The 22,282-nt window shown below is 41.3% G+C and overlaps 1 protein-coding gene across 1 annotated transcript in view; it reads left to right on the forward strand.

The window, feature by feature from the left end:
- Positions 1 to 2,185: 2,185 nt before the first annotated feature.
- SLC35B4 (solute carrier family 35 member B4) overlaps positions 2,186 to 22,282 on the forward strand; it is a 41,805-nt gene continuing 21,708 nt past the window's right edge. Inside the window, exons 1-2 of the mRNA XM_059396385.1 lie at positions 2,186 to 3,140; positions 8,933 to 9,046. Of these exons, the coding sequence (XP_059252368.1) occupies positions 3,064 to 3,140; positions 8,933 to 9,046 (191 nt within the window). The 5' untranslated portion in view covers positions 2,186 to 3,063. The remainder of the gene's footprint in view (positions 3,141 to 8,932; positions 9,047 to 22,282) is intronic.

Raw genomic sequence — 22,282 nt, forward strand, 5'->3', positions numbered from 1 at the left:
ATGGCAGGAGATGGAACCACAGAGGGAAACTGAGGCTTGATTGTGCCATGCTTGTATACCTTCTACAAGTGTGAATTTTGCACAAGGTGCCAAAGAAATTCTGCATAGCTAGGCTTTAGAGATGCCCTCCCACCCAATACCCAACGGATGCCCATGTTAGTTCTCTTTCACGGAGAAATCAATGAAACCCATAGAATTTGGTACAAGTGACACTGTGTGACTTCTGAGGCCACTGCAGCTTCTGCTTTGATTTCTTGAAAAACTTGTTCTTGGGGTGTCAGTCATCATATAAGAAGTCCAGCTTGCCTGAGTCCACAGCATCTGTGAGAAAGCACCATGCCTAAGAGAGACTATGTGGAGAGGGTTGTTCCTCTGCCCAGTCAAGCGTTCAGGTGACTCTAACCTCACCTGACATCTGAACACAACTGTGTCAGAAACCCCAGTGGAGAATGGACTCACTCTGTGTTGAATGTGTATGACATAAAGAACTGTAAGAAAGATTTTCTTTTTTGGATCTACACTATATTTTGAATCACGACTCTTCAGAGTGGTCTCTTACGCAGTACAAGACAAGTAGACCAGATACTTTGGTATAGAAATATGACAGAGAGAGTATGAGTTTGTCTTTAGAAACACAGTCTGGAGGGATGTCTCCATCCTCAGTAGGCTCAGTAGGTTAAACCACTGCCTTCGGCTTAGGTCATGATCCTGGGGTCCAGGATCAAGTCCCACATTGGGTCCTTGCTCAACAGGGAGCTTTCTCTCTCTGCCTCTGCCTACCCCTGTGCCTGCTGGTGTTCATTCTCTCTCTCTCTTTCTCTGACAAATAAATAAATTAATTCTTTAAAAAAAAAATCACAGTCTGGAGACAGCATGGAGGAAGATTTGAAGAAGGCAGATGTTGAAGGTACCAAGACATGTTCAGAGGCTTTCACAGGAGGATATGTGGACGGAGAGGCTAGAATGTAGAGATACTTGTGAGGCATACTTGACAGGGTATCGAGATCGAATAATTATGTGGTGGGAAGGAGAGGAAGACTGGAAATCTTTCAGGTTTCTGCCCAAAGAGAATAGGTGGTAGATAATGTCCTTAATAGAAATTAGAGCCTAGTGGGGCATCTGGGTGATTCAGTTGGTTAAGTGCCTGTCTTTGGCTCAGGTCATGATCCCAATGTCCTGGGATTGAGCCCCTCATTGGGATTCCTGCTCAGCAAGGAGCTTCTCCTTCTCTCTCTGCCCCTCTCCCTGCTCATGCTCACTCACTCATTCTCTCTCTCAAATAATTAAAATCTGAAAACAAACAAACAAACTCAAGAGCATATATGGAAGGATAGATGAGCTGTGTAGATGCTTAAACTGAAGGGGTTACAAGGATATAATGCTGAAGGAGTCAGATACGCAGTTGGAAGTTTTATTTAAGGCACACAGGAAATTGGGGCCATACATGACATTTATACACATATAAGCTCACAGTTACATATTAGGATGGTTGAAGTTACAGCGATGAGATCACCAATAGAAAGGGTTTAGGGCAGCAAGAAGAGGGAAAAATAGGGTATCGAGATCAATACCTTGGGGCAGAGGTGGAAAAGCCCACAAACAAAACTGAAAAAAAAATAGGAGAAGTAGAGAGAGAAAACTGGAGACTCGTGTCTCAGAAGCAGATAGAAAAGAGGAGAATGTCAAGAGTATGGAGACTTTCATTATCAAAAGCCACCGCAAGATGGAGTAGGGTGAGAATGTGGTATATGGTTTTGACAGTTAAGAGGTCATTAGGAATCTGAATGAGACTACTTTCCGGAATCTGGCTTGATCAGAGTAAAAAGCAAAGACTATGAATTTAGATTGCTCTTTGAAGATACTGGGTGTCCAGAAGTAAAACTAAGGTAAGTTTGAGCAGGATCGTAGGCTATGAGGGAGGAAGAGACTAAGGACAGGTTAGCTGACACAAAGTGCCTTGGCCAGTCAGAGAGGTGGGATAGAGAGGTCTCTAGAGTCATCTGCTTTACAGGCATCTGCTCTTCCAAGTGTGGTCCACGGGCCAGTAGCATCAGAGACACCTGAGAACATGCCAGAAATGCCTAATCTCAGGACACAGCCCAGTTCTAGTGAATCATAACTTGCATTTATTTTATTATTATTATTATTTATTTATTTGAGAGAGAGAATGAGAGAGAGAGAGAGGTCAGGGGAGAAGCAGGGAGTGCTGAGCAGGGAGCCTGATGTGGGACTCAATCCCGGGACTCCGGGATCATGACCTGAGCCGAACGCAATTGCTTAACCAACTGAGCCCATTCAGGCGCCCCATAACTTGCGTTTAAACAAGATCCACAGAACCTGGTAAGATAGGCATTACTGTTTTCATCTCTACCAAGGATGAGACTCGGGCTCATAGAAGTTGACTGACATAGCGGAGCTGATTAGGGACTGAGCCAAGATTCTATCCCAGCATCTAATGATCTTTTCAAGAGGTGGACAGGCGAGTTCACAGGGATTTCTACTTTCACTCAATTCAGGGCAGTTGCTTCAGATGCTAACACCGCCGACAATCCATCACGGGTCTGTAGTTCTAGTGCCGTCCGCTACGAGTTTGCTGTTACCGCGATGGACGAGTTCCTTTCTGAGCCTTCGGCGCCCTCCCAGGAAACCACATTGACAGCATCGGAACTTCATTTCCCAGCAAGCCCAGCGGCCGCTTTCCGCGCGAGGCATGACGGGCACCTCGGCCCGCGGTCTTCTCTGGCGGAAGAACCTCGAGGAGGGAGGCCACAGAGCCTGACGTGACGGCGCGCAGCATCCTGGGATGTGTAGTCTGGCTCTGTCCGGGACGCCCCCTCGGATGAATGGGGCCCAGGCTGACTGCGAACTACAGATCCTCGGCCGGCTGCGTTGGTGGAGGCCGCGGGGGAAGGGGAGCCGGCGGCGGCGCTGCCGAAGGAGAGCAGCGCTGCGGCACGGAGGGAATGATCTGTGCCGCGGCGGACGCAGCGGCCCGGCTTCTTGGGGAGGCGGTGTAAGCGGGCGCCGCGCCTCCGCGCTCGCCCTCCGTTCCGCGCTCCGGCCATGCGCCCGGCCTTCGCGGTGGGCCTGGTGTTCGCAGGCTGCTGCAGTAATGTGATCTTCCTAGAGCTCCTGGCCCGGTGAGTGACCTCCGCGGGCCGCACCCCTGCTCGCAGCGCGCGGGGCCGCGCCGGGACGGCCTGGGACCCGGCGGAGACGGTTGCTCCGTGGCCCCGCGAGCCGCCCGCTCTCCCGCCCTCCAGGTTGCATCCCTCGGAGGGGAGCGCCGGGGGTCCTGCTGTCCTCACCCGCTTTCCCCACGCGGCGGGATTGCAGCCTGCAGAGCTTTTCTCTCGTGACCGGTCCAAGGTCGGCGGGGAGCTCGTGGCAGAACCCAGGGCTCCTTCAGCGCTTTCCGCGATCCTGTTAATGCCACACGTCGGACCGGGGCAAAGCCCTACGGCTTCTAACGCAGTCTGATTTTGCACTTGCAGCCAAGAAAGTTTCACTAACTAACTCCCCCCCCCCCGCCCCCGCCGCCGTCCCCCACCCCAGGCATGTGTTTTCTCGGCCTTCGAGATGGTTCTGAGTGCTTGACCCAAACAGACCTCCCGGTGATGTAGTCCGGTGGAGCCTTACTTACTCAGAAGACCGGCCCCCTTGACCAGAGGGAGGAATTCCAGCTTTTAAGATATCTCAGTCTTTAGATCGAGAAGCGTGCATTTGGAGGCGTAACTTTATAAATTAAGAATGATTATGGCACTTTTTTCCCAAAGGGAAACTAGGTTAGCTTTATTGAGGTGGCTCTAAAATAATGTTGAGCAACGTGCAAAGTTCAGTGGATAGGAGCTGTTGTTACAGAAGACACGACAGGTGGACTAGGAAAGGTCCAGGACCAAAAATCTCAAGTCTTGGTTCGGTCCTCCTTCTCCTTAGCCGCGTTGGGTTCCCTTTTCTGTCTGAAGAATAAACAATGTGTGGTGTTCTCTAGGGCCATATATCTGAATCTACACATCTCCACTGACCATCAGAACAATCTTGTGAACCAAACAGGTCAGGAGTTACTATCTCTTTTGCTGAAAATGAAACAGGGCTCAAGAAGTCAGACGGTCTTCTACTACTTGTAGGTAGCAGAGCCCAAACTAGAATGCAAGATACCTGTATTCTACTCTAGTACCTTTTGCAATCTCCCTGTTGTTTTTGAACTTAAGCAGCCCACGGAATTTTGGTCAGTGCCTCACCTGGAGGTGAGCTCGAAATGTATTTATTTTGTTTCCATGATACCATTGATTAGTCATTCTAAAGCAATCTATTTAAGGTTTGGGTTAATTTTTGCTGTTGCAGAGCTTGAAATCTTATGCAGAAAGTGTTGATAAAGATCTGTCACTTATTTTGGGCATAGTTGGAGAGAGGTTTAAAAATTAAAAAAAGAAAAAATGTACCCACTTGTCAGTCTGGTATACGTCCAAGGAAGGTCATTTGGGAAATAGATTTAAAAATACTAAAAAAGTGAAAAAAAATCAGGCCAGCCATGGAATAATGAGAGAATAATATACTGTATTATAAATATATATAAATATAATAAAAACTTGTGTTGAATGTGCCATTAAATTAAATCCTGCCAAAGGCTATATGGCATCATGATATGCGATCACCTGAGGGCCCTCATTACTAAGTGTGAATTACTTGATCTCCTGAGTCTGTTCTTTGAACTGGGAAAGGCTCTACCAGCTTCACAGGGTTTTGAAGAGTTTAATGAAATGCACATGCAAAGCGCCTGAAGCACACTGACTTCCTTTTTTTTTTTTTTTTTTAAAGAGTATTTATTTATTTATTTGATAGAGATAGCGAGAGCGAGGGAGGGGTGGTGAGGGAGAAGAGGGTTGCGCTGAGCAGGGAGTCGGACACAGCGCTTGATCGCAGGACCCAGGTGCCCCACACTGACTTCCTCTTGTCTCTGACAACTTCGGTTTCGGTGCGGGTAAACGTTGTATTATAAGCTACTCCTGAAAAGTTGTGGATAAATCTAACTTTATGGAATGTTTTTGTGACTTAGAGGAGCTTCTATTTAGAACGCTTTGAAAATTTATACATAGATCTTCCTCGTTTGTCTTTTTTGTAAATCTGACTTTTTGCATAGAGCAGTAGGTTTTCATAAAGTGGTGAGGGGCACAGTTATTAACTTAGTGAGTGGTATACACCAGACCGAAGAGCAGCCTTTTCCTGGTTTGCTGGGGCAGCTCACAACTTACTCTGTAATAGACCAATAAAATAAAAGCAGGTTGGACCAGATGGTCTTTAAGGTCCTTTGTAGTTTTGGCCTCCTCATAATTTTTTACTTTATCTTGGGACATCACAGTGGAAAGCTCATAAATTTTTATAGAGCAGGAACTTGCTTCTTATATGGCTTCCTTGGGACCGTCATGTGCCCTAATACTGTGCCAAGCAGAACACTAGTAGAAATGGAAATGCTAGAGTGACTTGTAGGGAGAAGGAAACATTTTTCTCCGTTTTCCCCAAATTGGAAAACAAACCTAGGTTTCTTCTTTTTGATTTTTATATCTATAATTGGAACCTGTAATAAAATAAAAAGCAGCACACACTGTACAGAACAGACGTGAAGTCACGAATGGATGCCTTGACTTCCCTCCGGAGAGAGTTTGGAAACAGTTTGCACACACATCAACTAACTCACCAAGGTGGTGAGTGTCCTACCTCAGGAAAACAACCTGAAGCTTTTTTTTCCCTATTTTATTTTACAATTAAGTGTATCATGTTGACTCAAGTAAGGAAGTTTCCTAAATCTGGAAGAAGAAAATTAAAAAACTCAAAGTTGCTTGTCTTTGAAGTAAAAATTTGAATGTTTGCTAAAGAGAATTCCAAGTGAGAGATACTGCAGTTGGTGATTATAATTTGTAAGGAGTAAAGTTCAAGAAAACAAGTGATTTAGGGAAGAGGATCCAAGTTTTTACATTGAAGGTTTAAAATCAGTTGTTCAAGTTAAAACAAATAGTTCTATCGGTAGACATACAACAGTGTTCCCCCAAAAGCTAAGTTGATTTTGTAAAAAATTTAATTATGCGAGTGCATTAGGGATATTTTAAAATCCTATGGAAATAGAGACAAAATAGGATAGGGTTGTCAAGGGATGGGGGAGGGAGCAACGGAGAGGGACCCTAACATGTATGAAATGTCTTTGGGAAGTACCCTAAAATGGTAATAGCTGCAGAACTCTAAATATAGTAAAAACCACTGAACTGTAAACAGTAATACAAGGGAGTCTGCAAACCTCACTTATTTGCACTGTGCTCTGGGAGACTTCCCTGAGTCAGTACCATGTGGCCCTCAGTGTCTTTAGCAATGAAATAGGCATAAAAATAACCTCTGTAAAATAAAGATAAAATTAAAAATTATTATGCTTTTTAAAAAATCCTGTGAGGAATACACTTGTAAAGTGAATCATTTTTAGAAATAAATGACTTCTTTTTATCTTTCCTACAATATTTTAGGTCATATTGACTTACAGAGAGGAAGCCTCACATTTGTTCAGCTGCTAGAGTGAAAGCCAGATACTGTGCTCAGAGAGCGAGGCATTAAGATGAATGGGACACCGCTGGTCGTCTTACCTTCCCCGTGTGGCACTGGATTCTTACTGTTTCATAGTCTCCTGTCTGCCTCACTCATTACTTTGTCACCTCCCTAAGGGTTCAGGTCTCCTTCACACTGGGAGCTTGCCAGCACCTAACTTTACCTGTGATAGGTTCTTTAATTGAATTGGCCTAATCCTTTGGTAAAGAAAAAATGGGTGGGAAGCAGGAAGCTTGATAAACCCCATTTGGGCTAAGTCTTGTGTTGGCACTTTACATTTTCTCCTGGGATCATCGCTACAGAATTAAAAATTTATCACTTACACTTTTATAGCTGAGAAAAATTTGTCAAGACGAATGTCTTTAAAAGGGTTACTGTGCTTTAATTGAAGACCTTTCAGTACACAAGGTCCTAATGTTCTAGTCTTTGCCTTTTTCCCTTCTGTGGCACACTTGAAGTGCTTTTCAGGGACGGGCTTATTTACTCTATAATAAACCAGTGAGATAGGCACTAATACTGTTCTGCATTTTCAAGATAAGGAAGCAAGACTTAGATAGGGTAATGAACTTCCACTCTAGAGAACTGGATCCTGCCTGTCATGGTGTAATTTTAACCATCTCGGGTGGTTCTCAGCCCTGTGACAGCATATGGGAATCACTGGCACATCTTACGTAGGTTTGCACACACACTCCCACACACATCTTCTGGCACTTCTCCCAGACCTACACCAGTGGTTCTCAGGTCTGGCTGCACCTAGAAGCAAGCAGAGACCTTTGAAAAGTACAGGGTCTAGGGCCTTATCCCCACTAGTCTGAGCAGATCTGGGCGCTGGGAGGACTCCTCTGACTTGTGGGTTTCTAAAGAGCAGCCTGGCCGGAGTTGAAAAGCACTGTGCCAGGAACTGGCTAGAGCTAACGTACCTTCTCCTGTCACTCATCATTAGGCTAATGGTTTTGATTAGCTCTTTGAATGAGGTCAGTGTTTTATGTGATTGTTTATGGCTTCTTGCAGTGTTTTTCCCTTGAACATAAATACTAAAAGAAATGTCGGCTGCAAAATGGTAGTTTTCAAGAACACCTTTGTAGCCACTAGAGCGTAAGGAGTAGCAACAGTTGCATTGCACGTGGTAAGCCTAGCTCTGCACAAGAGTGGCTTATGTTTATAGTTAACCTACTTTTCCCCCGTTGGGTATATTTCAGAACTTGTATACTTGACATTGCTATTTATTAATAATACCACTAGTAGAGAATGGGTTGTTTTTTTAATAATTAGCAGTGTATTAAGTGTAATAGTACATTTATAATACAATAATCATCCCTCTAATCACTAGCCTCTGGTTAATAAATGTCCTTGAGCAAGATGAGAAAATATGAAGACTGAGAAGTCTGAAAGTTTCAGGGAAACAACGACAAATGGTACTTCTTCCAGTGACTGAGCAGAACCTGATAGGGGCAGACTCCAAACCACGAACATTTTAAGTAACCAGTTTTCCCAGTGTTTCAAGACGGAGGTCAGAAGGACTCTTTCTGCCTCTTAAATGTGTGCCCAGCAGTCACTGTGGAAGATTGCTCAACCCTTCCGTGGATCACTGAAGAGGTTCGATTAAATTCTACCGTTTGTGGAATACCTAGTGTACCTGTGTTCAGGGCTGGGGTCAGTCGATGATCGCAGGGTTCTTCAGCCTTTTCTCCTCGTTCTTGCTTCTTATCTCTCCTTACCCCTGCCGAAGACCCTTTAGCTGTAGACACTTTTTTCCTAATCACCCCTCCACAGATACATTCTGTCCTGGTTCATGGGCCATGTGTATACCCGTGCTTGATACTTCAAAAAAGAGAATGAAACTCCCCAGCCCAAGAACCAGTCGTTGCCCCCAGGGTGACCTTCTCTGAGACGATGTCCTAGTCACCAGCAATGGGTGCATGTCTTCTCTTGCCAGTAGTCTTGGTGGTTCCTGGTCAGGAGGCTGTGTAAACATCCCAGGAGACCAGAGCACATTTCTGTGTTGGGGCTTTGCTGCTGAAGTGACCAGGATTCACTTTAGGTGAAGTGAGTATCCCAAGGACATACGACCAATCACCCACTGCTTACTGGAAAAGTTGTATTGTAGTTCTGAGAATGAGAGTTATCAGAGTTCTTCCTCATGGCCTCATACAGCTAGGGAAGAGTAAAATACGCTTGACATTTCTTCTCTGTGCGCTCTATTGTTAGACGTGTGTGATCCATGGGATGTGAAATCAGAGATAAAGGACAGTGGGTAAGAGAAATCGGTCCTCCCTGTTATTTTGAACTATTAATATAACAAGTCTTAGTGCCCTTTACCTCAGCTTTTTGTTTTACTACGCAGGAAGCACCCAGGATGCGGGAACATTGTGACATTTGCACAATTTTTATTTATTGCTGTGGAAGGCTTCCTCTTTGAAGCGGATTTGGGAAGGAAGCGGCCAGCTATCCCAATAAGGTATGGCACATTGAAGTCTCTTTTAGCCTTTGTTATTTTTGTTTTGTTTTGTTTTGTTTTGTTTTGAAGAAGTTCAGGACTTTTCTGGTAACTAGGTAGAAGGAGGAGTATGAGATATCCTCTTGTAAGATCTGTGTCAAAGTTTTTAGGAGAATAATGATAATTCATTTTCTGAATTTAAAATGTTGTGACATTCCAGGGAGCCTGTTTTTCTAATAAAATGCCCACCACAACACAAAATAATTACGATGGAAACAATAATGTGTGTATGTGTATAATATATGATTGGTTAAAGGTTTAGTGTGTTGTGACCACAATGTTTTTTAATAGTTATGTATGCTAGCCTCATGTTGGTAAAGTTAGCCAATACATTAAGAGTGGTATTATTGGTCCTTTTTAAAAATGAATGGGTTTGGGGAATAACCAGAAGTGGTGCTTGTACAGCCTCGTGATACGCTAAGTGCCACCTAACTGTTCACTTTCACATGGTTGATTTTACGTTGTGGGCATTTCCTCCCAATTAAAACGAAGTGAGTGGCAAGCCAAGGCAAAATTGTTGATTCCAGACCTCCACGCATTAGTCCAGATTTGCATAACTGTACTCAGGGGGCCAAAGAGAAAACAAGACAGTTCTAATCAACAGTGTATTGAAAATTCAGTATTCTTGCCCAGACGGACTGGAAATAAAAGTATAATGCATCCCCTTGCAAGAGTGTAGTAAGATCAGGTCATGTAATCCTGTTGATAGGGATTTTCCGATGTCAGTGTATCCAAGGGCAGGTCAAGGCTCGTGGTGGTTGTTCTTTTGCAACATTCCCGAATAGCCTGCTATAGAAAATGTGGTTGAATTTTGTTATTAATATTGCGCTTTTAAATTTCCCAACGTGTTGCTAAGTATTCTGAGTAGGTGGTTTTTTTCATTGGCTTTAGTATCTACATAAAACCTTCATTCCCTAGACCAGCATTTACATCATGGTAGACACCCCCACAATTTTTTTTTTTAAATCTTTCTATTGTTTTATTTTATCCTATTTTCAAATTTTTATTGAAACTTCAGTTAGTTAACATATGGTGCAATATTGGAGTGGATTTAATGAGTCATCACTTATATGAAACACCCAGCACTCATCACAAGTGCCCTCCTCAATGCCCATGACCCATCTATCCATCCCCGACCCATCTATCCATCCCCTACCCACCTCCCTCCATCACCCCTCAGTTTGCTCTCTGTTGTTAAGAGTCTCCTGTGGTTTGTTTCCCTCTCTCTTTTTTTCCCCCTTCCTATATGTTCATCTGTTTTGTTTCTTAAATTCCATATATAAGTGAGATCGAATGGTATTTATATTTCTTTAGCTGATTTATTTCACTTAGTATAATACACTAGCTCTGTCCACGTGGTTGCACATGCTAAGATTTCATTCTAACTAATGGCCAAGTCCCTTGTACATATATATATATGCCACATCTTCTTTATTCATTCATAAGTTCATGGACATTTGTGCTCTCTCCGTAATTTGGCTCTTGTTGATAATGCTACTCTAAACATCGGGGTGCATTTACCCCTTCACATCTGTATTTTTTTATCCTTTGGGTAAATACCTTTAGTACAATTGCTGGATAGTAGGGTATTTCTATGTTTAAGTTTTTGAGGAGCCTTAGTATTGTTCTCCAGAGTAACTACACCAGTTTGCAGTTCCACCAACAGTGCAAGAGGCTTCCCTTTCTCCATATCCAACACCTGTTCTTTCTTGCGTTGTTAATTTTAGCCATTCTGACAGGTGTGAGGTGGTATCTCATCATGGTTTTGATTGGTATTTCCTCGATAATGATGTTGAGCATCTCCTTATGTGTCTGTTGGCATCTGGATGTATTCTTAAGAAAAGTGTCTATTTTTCTGCCCATTTCTTAACTGGGTTGTTTGGGGTTTTTTTGTACATTGAGTTTGATAAGTTCTTTATAGATTTGGGATACTAAGCCTTTATCAGATATGTCACTTGGAGATATCTTCTAGGCTGCCTTTTAGTTTTGTTGAATGTTTCCTTTGCTGTGCAGAAGTTTTTTTTTGTTTTGTTTTTTTAAGATTTTATTTATTTGACAGAGAGAAACACAGGGAGAGACAGAATACAAACAGGAGGATAGGAGAGGAAAAGGCAGACTCCCCATTGAGCAGGGAACCTGATATGGGGCTCAATCCCAGGCCCCTGGGATCATGACCTGAGCTGAAGGCAGACACCTAATGATTGAGCCACCCACGCGCCCCTTGTGCAGAAGCTTTTTATCCTGATGAAGTCCCAGTAGTTCATTTTTGCTTTTGTTTCCCTTGCCTCTGGTGACGTGTCTAGTAAGAAGTTGCTGTGGCCAAGGTCAGAGAGGTTTATTGCCTATGTTCTCCTCTAGATTTTGATGGCTTTCTGTCTCACATTTAGGTCTTTCATCCACTTTGAATTTATTTTTGTGTATGGTGTAAGGAAATGGTCCAGGTTCATTCTTCTGCACGTCACTGTCCAGTTTCCCCAGCACCATTTGTTGAAGAGACTTTTTCCCCACTGAATATTTTTTCCTGCTTTGTTGAATATTAGTTGATCATACAGTTGTGGGTCCCTTTCTGGGTTCTCTTTTCTGTCCCATTGATCTTTGTGTCCCTAATAGACCAAGCAATCTGGAAAAAGAGAAACGAAACTGGAGGCATCACAATTCCAGATTTCAAGCTGTATTACAAAACTGTGGTCACCAAGACAGTGTGGTGAGACAAGGATCCCCCACATGTTTAATTCCTCTGACCCTCTCCCCCACCCCCACCCCGCGCCATTATGTCTTTCCATTGAGGCTGCCACTAGCACAGTTCAGGAATGCATTCATTCTCACCATTAACTTTTATAATGGTGCCCTAACTGGCTGGCCTCTTGCTTCCCACCCCTCCGTACCTGTATTTCGACTTGCTACTATTGTCTTGTGACACCCCCCCTCACAGGCACTCAGGGGTCACGAGTAGGTTCTGAGGGAAACCCAGCTCCCTAACCTGCCCTTTCAGGCTCCCCGGGATCTTGCCCTAACAATCATACCTCCATGTGTGTCCTGTAGAACTGGCTGTTTTAGTTTCTATCTGTGAAGCTGCAGGCAAAACCTTGACATCATGGGGATGTCATTCATTCCCAGAAGCAATTTCTAGGCCATGCTGCGTAGCCAGCAAGGTGGAATAGTTGGAATTCATTATCCTAAAAGACCTGGATGAACTCTGTCTCCAGATGGCATTGTTTCAAGAGAAGACTAAGAAAATTTGGCAAGAAACCTTGTGAAGTCACCAGTAATATTTTAGAATCTGTGAAATAGCTGTTCTCGGTGTTAAAAAAAAAAAATTCAGCTGAGTAAATTTGAAGATCTAATGGTTTCATTAAATGATTCATGAATCAGTATCCCATCTAGCAAGAAGAGGGGAGCTCTATTGAGCTAAAGAAAGGAAAGACTTTTAAAGGTAGAGGGCATTAAAAAAAGCAGGAAGGAATTTATTAGCCAAATATGCATTGTTTAGGCAAGGTTGCCTTAAAAGGAGAGCAGAAGCCGCGAAGGGGGTGGGGGTGCTTATCAAAAAATTCCCTAGTATTGACCAAGGAGTTCTATGTTGACTGGATAAAGATGACATTCCAGGGAGGGGGGAATTGGTTGAAATTGCACTTGGGTAAGGAGTTAAGTCTTGGTTTACTGACTTGGGTCCTTAAACTTAGTGGCACCATTTTGGGCCTGTGGTTTTCTTTTGAGCAGTTACCCCCTTTTGATCAGACTCTCAGCTTAACTGAGAGATGTGATAAACATTTTTGGTCTTAGCACCACTCTCCCTTACTGCTCGGAAGTTTTCGAAGTTTTTGTCGTTCCTTTGTCTGGTATCCATAGATCATGACCTTTTTGCTTAACCTCTGGTATTTGTAGGTCACAGCCTCAGATTCACACTCCTCTTAAGTGGGTTATTTTCTCTGTTCTGTAAATGTTCCTGTCTTAGGGAGAGCATTTGCTTGATGCATTGTTGCATGTATCTCAAGCTTTCAAAAAGGAGGTTTATTATCATTACGTAAATGGGATAAATCCCAATATTTGGAGTGTACATTAGAGCCATGGTCCCCCAGATTCAAGCTAATCAAAATCAAATAAGCCAAAGAAAGACCCTGTAGAAGGAGTCACCTTCTTAAGCCAAGCGACTTGTTCTGTGACCTTACCTGAGTTTTAGGGGTCACACAGGTAAACTTGGCTTAGTTCAGACACCACCTTCATCAGCCAATAGAGAGTGAAGAGCTCTTCTGTTATCAAGAGACTTTAAGGATATTTGTTGGGCTGCTATTGCTTTAACAGGTTTTGCAGCAATTTTAAGAATTAAGAAGCAGTTCTTTTTTTTTTTTTTTTTTTTAAGATTTTTATTATTTTTTTGACAGGGAGATAGAGAGCATAAGTAGGCAGAAGGGCAGGCAGAGGGAGAGGGAGAAGCAGGCTCTCTGCTGAGCAGGGAGCCCGATGCGGGGCTCCATCCCAGCACCCTGGGATCATGACCTGAGCTGAAGGCAGCTGCCCAACCAACTGAGCCACCCAGGCGCCTCAAGAAACAGTTCTTGATCCTAGCCTCATTTACATTTATCTCTAATCAGGGAAATAGGAACATGTGAAAAGGAGTGAATTCAGAATCATGAATGTTTTCCAGTGGGCCCTTAAAAAATTATGTATTTATCTATCTATCTATCTATCTATCTATTTATTTATTTTAGGGTAGTGGGCAGAGGAAGAGGGATAGAATCTCAAGCAGATTCCCCACTGAGTATGGAGCCTCATGTGGGACTCATCGATCTCAGATCCTGAGATCATGACCTGAGCCCAAATCAAGAGTTCAACTTGACTCAATGGCTGAGCCACCCAAGTGCCCCTGGTAGGCCCTTTCCAACTCAACAATGTAAATGTAGGGGACTCAACCAATGAGATGTCTTATTTTGTCTGTGAAAAGTTAGGGGCACAGTTAGATTTTTTTTTTTCTGTCCTGAAATAAAACGTTGTCTACATTTCAGAGGTTGCCATGTTACAAGGACATTAGGATGACACAAGTCTGGCAGGGAGGGACTATTTTTGCAGAAGTAGAGTGGACTTTATCCACATGAGCCACAGTCTTACAAATACAGGATAAAGGCTTAGCGTTACTTTATTTTGACAGTGCTTCCCATGTAATTTACATATCAAATAAGCCTGATTCATTTACCAAGTCCTTTGGAATATTTTAGGTCAAAAAGACTTAGGGGAAAAAAAAAGGCTTCACTTAGAATTTGGTTTTAGGAAGTCAGTGAAACATATTTTTTTTTTAAAGATTTTGTGTATTTATTTTAGAGAGAGCGTGCACGAGAGCGAGCGTGAGCAGAGGGAAGGGCGGAGGGAGAGGGAGAAGCAGGCTCCCGCGGAGCAGGGCCTGAGCCCAAGGCAGCCGTGTAACCTACCGAGCCACCCAAATGGCCCAGTCAAAAATATTTAAAAAAAAAAGATTTTAAAGCCCTTGCCTACTTTAAATAGGATCACAGATGACTACAAAATCTAATACTTAAAAGGTGAAGAGGTTTTTAGTCTTACCCAAATGACCAAAAGCCCAAGAAAACTTTGTCCTTTTAACAGAGAGAAAAACCAAAATCTAATTTTGCACCCGTTTGCTTTTGATTTTAAAACCCTTTTTTATAGATTTTATTTATTTATTTGTCCGCGAGAGAGTGCGCACACGCCTGCATTGGCAGGCAGAGGCAGAGAGAGAAGCAGGCTCCCTGCCGAGCAAGGAGCCCAGTGGGGGACTCTATCCCAGGACCCTGGGATCATGACCTGAGCTGAAGACAGTGGCTTAACCGACTGAGCCACCCAGGCGTCCGAAAAACCCTTTTTTAAAAACAAATTTGTTTTTTTAAATTTGTTTAATTTAGGTTGCCCGCACATGAAAGTTCCTGTTTGAGAAGATTTTTTTTCCACAAACCTCCTCCAACTTGTCCCCCTATATTTCAATTTTGTCCTTTGTTTCTTCCCTTTAAACAACCAGCCTCATTTTAGGACAAAATTACTTTTTCTCCCCTTCACAAAAAATGTATTGAAAGAGGATTTTGGCTGCCTCTATTTTGACCTCAGACTTTCTAGTTGGCTTCTTTCCAGCTTGTCTCTTGGCTCAGACTGAAGACCCCTTGGATAAAGCATCCCAGGAGGGGAACTAACACTAACCCCTCAAGCAGTAGGGTCGGCCCTGAGCCAGCGAGCTCCTCCCTCCCATGATTCACTTCAAGACAGTGGTTAATTTGACTTTCACTGCTCACCTGTGCATATCCACCCACCTTTGCTCCGCATTTCTTACATGTTATCCTGGAAGTATTTTTGGTGCCTTGGAGACAGTCTCTCAGGTGCTAGGCCCCTGTCTTCCAGTGTTGGCCTCTGTGAAATAAATTCCTGTTTCTTTCTTCTTTTTTTTTTTAAAGATTTTATTTATTTATTTGACAGAGGAGAGAGAGGCAGAGAGGCAGGCAGAGAGAGGGGGAAGCAGGCTCTCCACCGAGGAGAGAGCCCGATTTGGGGCTCGATCCCAGGACCCTGAGATCATGACCTGAGCCGAAGGCAGAGGCTTAACCCACTGAGCCACCCAGGTGCCCCAAATTCCTTGTTTCACCACCACTCCATCTCTGCCTTTGAATTTTGTGAGTGGCCAGTAGCCAAACCTGGTCTGTTTCGGAACCCCAGAGCCAGGTGTCCGTGAGCCCCCAGACCCTGGCCACATTATTTCCATTTCTCACACCTTTTTCTCCTGAAAACACATCCTACTTTCCTGCCATACACAGATATTGTCATTATTTTTAGTAGTTTTAATTACATGTATCAGAGTTCTTAACCCTAAGAAACCTTAATTTCCAGTGAAAACAAAGAAGTAAGCAATTATGAGCCGTGGGTTTTACCAGCATTTTTTTTGAATTTGAATTTTATGAATACATTTCAAAAATTTTAAAAGCATATGCCTTTTTAAATTTGCCAATGAATATTAACATATCCAAATATCTTTTAGTTGCTCTATAATAAGCCAAAAGTTGATCAACTTAGTTTTAGTAATTAATGTTTTAGTATTTTGTCTTTTTGGGAAATGATCTAGATTTTATTTTTATTTTATTTTTTTAAAAGATTTTATTTAAAGGTTTTATTATTTTTTTATTAAGCGCTTATTTAAATTTTTTTTTTTTTTTAAGATTTTATTTATTTATTTGTCAGAGAGAAAGCGAGCGAGATCGAGCACAGGCAGACAGAGTGGAAGGCAGAGTCAGAAGGAGAAGCAGGCTCCCTGCAGAGCAAGGAGCCCGATGTGGGACTCGATCCCAGGACGCTGGGATCATGACCTGAGCCGAAGGCAGCTGCTTAACCAACTGAGCCACCCAGGCGTCCCATTTAAAGATTTTTAAAGATTTTATTTATTTGAGAGCAAGTGCACAAGCGGGGGAGCAGCAGGCAGAGGCAGAGGGAGGGGGAGAGGCAGACTCCTTACTGAGTAAAGGAGCCAGATGCTATGCGGGGTTTCAGTCCCAGGACCCTGAGATTATGACCAGAACTGAAGACAGAAGCTTAACGACTGAGCCACTCAGGCGCCCTGATCTAGATTTTTTTTTTTTCAAGTTTTTATTTTACTTCCAGTTAGTTAAATAAAGCGTTATACTAGTTTTACATGTACAATATAGTGATTCAGCACTCAGACATGTCCTGTGCTCATCGTGACAAGGGCACTTACTTAATCCCTGTCACCTACCCCATCTCCCACCCACCTCCCCTCTGGTAACCATCAGTGTGTTCTCTATAGTGAAGAGTCAGTTTCTTGGTTTGTTTCTTTCTTTCTCTCTTTCCTTGGCTCATTTATTTTGTTTCTTAAGTTCGTTCCGTATACGAGTGAGATCATATGGTATTTCTTTCTCTGACTCACTTCACTTAGCATGACGCTCTCTAGCTCCATCCATGTCCTTGCAAACGGCAGGATGTCATTCATTTTTATGGCTGAATAATGTCCTAGTATCTGATCTGTATCTATACACACATCACAGCTTCTTCATCCGTTCCTCAGTCGGTGGGCACCTGGGCTGCTTCCATATCTCGGCTGTTGCAAATAATGCTGCTTTAATCATCCGGCGTGCATTTGTTTCTTTGATCTAGTTTTTGTGTATTCGTTGGGTAAATCCCCAGTAATGTGCTTACTGGATCATTGGGTAATTCTATTTTTAACTTTTTGAGGCCCCTCCAGACTATTTTTCACAGTGGCTGCACCAGTTTGCGTTCCCCAGCAGTGCCAGAGGGTTCCTTTTTCCCTACATCCTCGCCAACACCTGTTGTTTCTTGTGTTGTTGGTTTTAGCCGTCCTGACGTGTGAGGTGGTGTCTCATGTAGTTTTGATTCACATTTCCCTATGATCAGTGATGTTGAGCATGTTTTCCTTGTCTCTTGGCCGTTTGTATGTCTTCCTTGGAAAGATGTTCATGTCCTGCCCATTTTTTAATTGAATTATTTGTTTTTTGGGTGTTGAGTTTTTTAAGTTCTTTATGCATTGGCGGACTAACCCTTCATCAGGTATGTCGTTTACTGATATCTTTTCTCATTCTGTAGGCCGCCTTTTAGTTTCGTTGATTGTTTGCTTCTGTGTGCAGAAGCTTTTTATTTTTATATTGTTCCCATAGTTTATTTTTGCTTTTGTTTCCCTTACCTCAGGGAACCTGTCTAAAAAAAAGTTGCTATAAGCAGTGTCAAAGAAGTTACTGTTTGTGCTCTTTTAGGATTTTTATGGTTTTATATGTCACATTAGGTACTTAATCCATTTTTAATTTTTGTGCATGGTTTAAGAACATGATCGAGGCACCTGAGTCGCTCAAGTCTTTAAGCATTTGCCTTTGGCTCAGGTTATGATCTCAGGGTCCTGGGATCAAGCCCCACATTGGGCTCCCTGCTTGTCGGGAAACCTGCTTCTCCCCCTTCCACTCCCCCGCTTGTGTTCCCTCTCTCGCTATGTCTCTTTCTGTCAAATAAATAAATAAAATCTTAAAAGAAAAAAGTCCGTTTGATTCTTTCGCATGTTGCTGTCCAGTTTTCCCAACACTATTTGTTGAAGACACTGTCTTTTTCCCATTGGGTGTCTTTCTTCCTTTGTCAAAGATTAATTGATCATATTATTGTGGGTTTATTTCTGGGTTTTCTATTCTGTCCCATTGATCTGTGTGTCTCTTTTTGTGCCACTACCATACTGTTTTAGATTACTACAGCTTTGTAATAAAACTTAAAGTCTGGAATTGTGAGGCCTCCAGCTTTTTTTTTTTCCCTCCCCAGGATTGTCTTGGCTATTTGGGGTCTTCTGAGTTTCCATAAAAATTTCAGGATTGTTCTAGCTTTGTGAAAAATGTTCATGGTATTTTGATAGGGATTGCATTGAATGTATATGTTGCTTTGGGTGGTATAGATGTTTTAACAATATTTATATTGTTTTTCCAAATCCACGAGCATGGAATGTCTTTCTATTTCTTTGTGTTGTCTTCAAGTTTCTTTCATTAGTGTTTTCTAGTTTTCAGAGTACAGGTTTTTCACCTATTCGTTTAGGTTTTTTCCTAAGTGTCTTACTGCTTTTATTACAGTTGTAAATATAATTGTTTTCTTAATTTCTCTTTCTGTTGCTGCTTCATTATTGGTATGTAGAAATGCAGAGATTTCTGTAGACTGATTTTGTATCCTGCAACTTTAGGGAATTCATGTGTTCTAGCAATTTTTGGTAGACTTTAGGGTAGTTTTTGTGGGTCGTCTTTATGGGTAGTCTTTAAGGTGTGGTGGTCTTTAGGGTTTTCTATACGTAGTATCATGTAATCTGCAAATAATGAGAGTTTTACTTCTTCCTTACCAGTTAGGATGCCTTTATTTCCTTTTCTCGTCTGATTCCTATGGCTAGGACTTCTAATACTATGTTGAATAAAAGTGTTGAGAGTAGACATTCTTGTCTTGTTCCTGATCTTACGGGAAAAGCTCTGATTTTCTCAATTAAGGATCATGTTAGTTGTGGGTTTTTCATATATGATCTTTATTATGTTGAGCTATGTTACCTCTAAACTTTGTTGAAGGTTTTTTTGTCATGAATGGATGTTGTACTTTGTCAAGTGCTTTTTCTGCATCCATTGAAATAATCATATGGTTCTCATACTTTCTTTTTGATGTGATGTATCACATTGATTCATTTGCAAATACTGAATTACCCTTGCAACCCATGAATAAATCGTACTTAATCCTAGTAAATGACGTTTTTAATTTATTGTTGCATTCGGTCTGCTAGTAGTTTGTTGGGGATTTTTGCATCTGTGTTCATTAGAGATACTGGCCTATAGTTTGTTTTTTGTGGAATCTTTACCTGGTTTTGGTATCAGGGTAATGCTGGCCTCATAGAATGCATTTGGAACTTTCCCTTCCTTTTTTGTTTTTTGGAATAGTTTGAGAATAATAGGTATTAACTCCTCTTCAAATGTTTATCAGAATTCTGTGAAGCCATCTGGTTCTGGATTTTGTTTGTTGGGAGTTTTTTAAATTACTGATTCAACTTCTTTGCTAGTACTGGTCTGTTCAAGTTTTTCTGTTTCTTCCTGTTTCAGTTTTTGTAATTTATAGGTTTCTAGGAATTTATCCATTTCTTCTAGATTGCCCAGTTTGTTGGTGTGTAGTTTTTCATAATATTCTCTTATATTGTAATTCTGTGGTGTTGGTGGTTGTTTTTCCTCTCTTATTTGTAATTTTATGTATTTGGTTCCTTTCTCTTTTTGGTAAGTCTGGCTAGAGATTTATCAGTTTTATTGTTTCAAAGAACCACCTCCTGGTTTCATCAATTGAACTCCAAAAAGACTATTGTCTTTTTAGATTCTGTATCATTTATTTGTGCTCTAATCCTTATTATTTACCTCCTCCTGCTGGCTTTAGGCTTCATGTGTTCCATTTCCAGCTTCTTTAGGTGTAAAGTAAGGTTGTTTATTTGAGATTTTTCTTGCTTCTTGAGGTAGGCTTGTATTGCTATAAACTTCCCTCTTCGAACTTTTGTTACGTACTGAAGGTTTTAAACCATTGTTTTCACTTTCATTTGTTTTTGTGTACTTTTAAATTTCTAATCTTTTTTAAAAAAGATTTTATTTATTTGAGAGAGAAAGACAGTGCAAGAGAGAGAGCATGAGCAGGGAGAGAGGGAGAAGCAGACTCCCAGCTGAGCAGGGTGCTTGACAAGGGACTCGATCCCAGGACTCCGAGATCATGACTTGAGCTGAAGACAGACGCTTACCAACTGAGCCACCTAGGCACCTTTTAATTTCTTCTCTTATTTCCTGACTGACCCATCCATTGTTCAGTAGCATGGTATTTTAACCCCCATGTATTTGTGATCTGTACGGATTTTATTTTTTTCTCATAGTTGACTTCCAGTATCATAGCACTGTGGTCAGAAAAGATGCATGATATGACTTCAGTCTTTTTAAATTTGTTTAGGCTTGTTTTTTGGCCTAATATGTGATCTGTTCTGGAGAATGTTCCATGTGCACTTGAAAAGAATATGTATTCTGCTGTTTTAGGTTGGAATGTTCTGGATACATATGTTAAATCCATGTGTTCCAGTATGTCATTGAAAGCAATTGTTTCCTTATTGATTTACTGTTTAGATGATCTGTCTATTGATGTAAGTGGGGTGTTAAAGTCCCCTACTATTACTGTATTATTATCAATTAGTTCCTTTATATTTGCTATCAACTGTTTTATGTATTTGGGTGATCCCGTGTTGGGTGCATAAATATTTACAGTTTTTATGTCTTGTTGGATTGGCTCTAATATTATTATTATTTTGTGTTTTTGTCTCTTATTACAGCCTAATTTTCTAATTTTTTTTCTAATTTTTTTTTTTTAAATTTTCTAATTTTTTTTACTGTCTTTGTTTTAAAGTTTAGTTTGTCCGATATTAAGTACTTTCAATATCCATTTGCATAAATGTTTCTCCATCCATTCATTTCAGTCTGTGGATGTCTTTAGGTCTAAAGTGAGTCTCTTGTTGGCAACATGTAGATGAGTCTATTTTTTTTTTTAACCCATTTTATCACCTGATATCTTTTGAGTGTTTAGGCCATTTAAATTCAAAGTAATTATTGATATGTATTTATTGCCATTTTATAACTTGTTTTCTGGTTGTTTCTGAAGATTTTCTCTGATCCTTTGTCTTTCTTTCATGGTTTGCTGGTTTTCTTTAGTGATCATGTGAATTTTTTTCTCTTTTTTCTTTGTGTATTAGTGGATTTTGATTTGTGGTTACCATTAAGTTCATATATATATAACATTTTTTGCATATAATAGTCTATATTAAGTGGATGGTTGTTTAAATTTGAACTTACTCTTTAGTCCTCTCCTCCCCACATTTTAGGTATAGGGTGTCATATATTTACATCCTTTTATTCTCTGAGTTCCTTGATTGCTATTTTACAAAAATATTAGTTTTTTCTGTTTTTGTGTTTCCTACCTTCATATTGTTACTTTTGGTTTTTCCTTTCCACTCAGAGTCCCCATTAATATTTCTTCCAGGGCTGATTGAGTGGTCACAACTCCTTTAGTTTTTGTTCATCTGAGAAACTCTATCTCCTTTTCTATTCTGAGTGATAGCCTTGCTGGATAGAGTATTCTTGACTGCAGATTTATCCCATTCAGCACTTTGAATATATTATTCACTTCTTTCTGGCTCATAATGTTTCTGCTGAAAAATCCCCTGATAACTTTTTGGGGTTTCCCTTTTATGTAACTGTCCTCTCTTGTCTTGCCGCTTTTAAATTTTTTTCTTTATAACTATATGTTTTGCCATTTTAATTATTATATGTGTTGGTGTGGATCTCCTTTTGTTGATGTTGTTGGGATTTTCTGTGCCTCCTGTATCTGGATATCTGTTAACTTCTTCAGATTAGGGAACTTTTCAGTTATTATTTCTGTAACTAAATTTTCTGCCCTCTTTTCTTTCTCCATATGAGAACTCCTATAATGCAAACAGTAGTACTTTCGATGGAATCACTGAGTTCCCTAAGTCTGTTGTCATTTTGCATAATTCTTTTTTCTCTTTTGTTTAGCTTGATTACTTTCCATTACTCTATCCTCTGGGTCATTAATTCATTCCTCTGCTTCTTTCAGCCTGCATTCATTGCATCAAGCATATTTCTCATTTCATTTATTGAGCCCTTT

The sequence above is a fragment of the Mustela nigripes genome, chromosome 4, assembly GCF_022355385.1.
Source record: "Mustela nigripes isolate SB6536 chromosome 4, MUSNIG.SB6536, whole genome shotgun sequence".
Classification (NCBI taxonomy): domain Eukaryota; kingdom Metazoa; phylum Chordata; class Mammalia; order Carnivora; family Mustelidae; genus Mustela; species Mustela nigripes.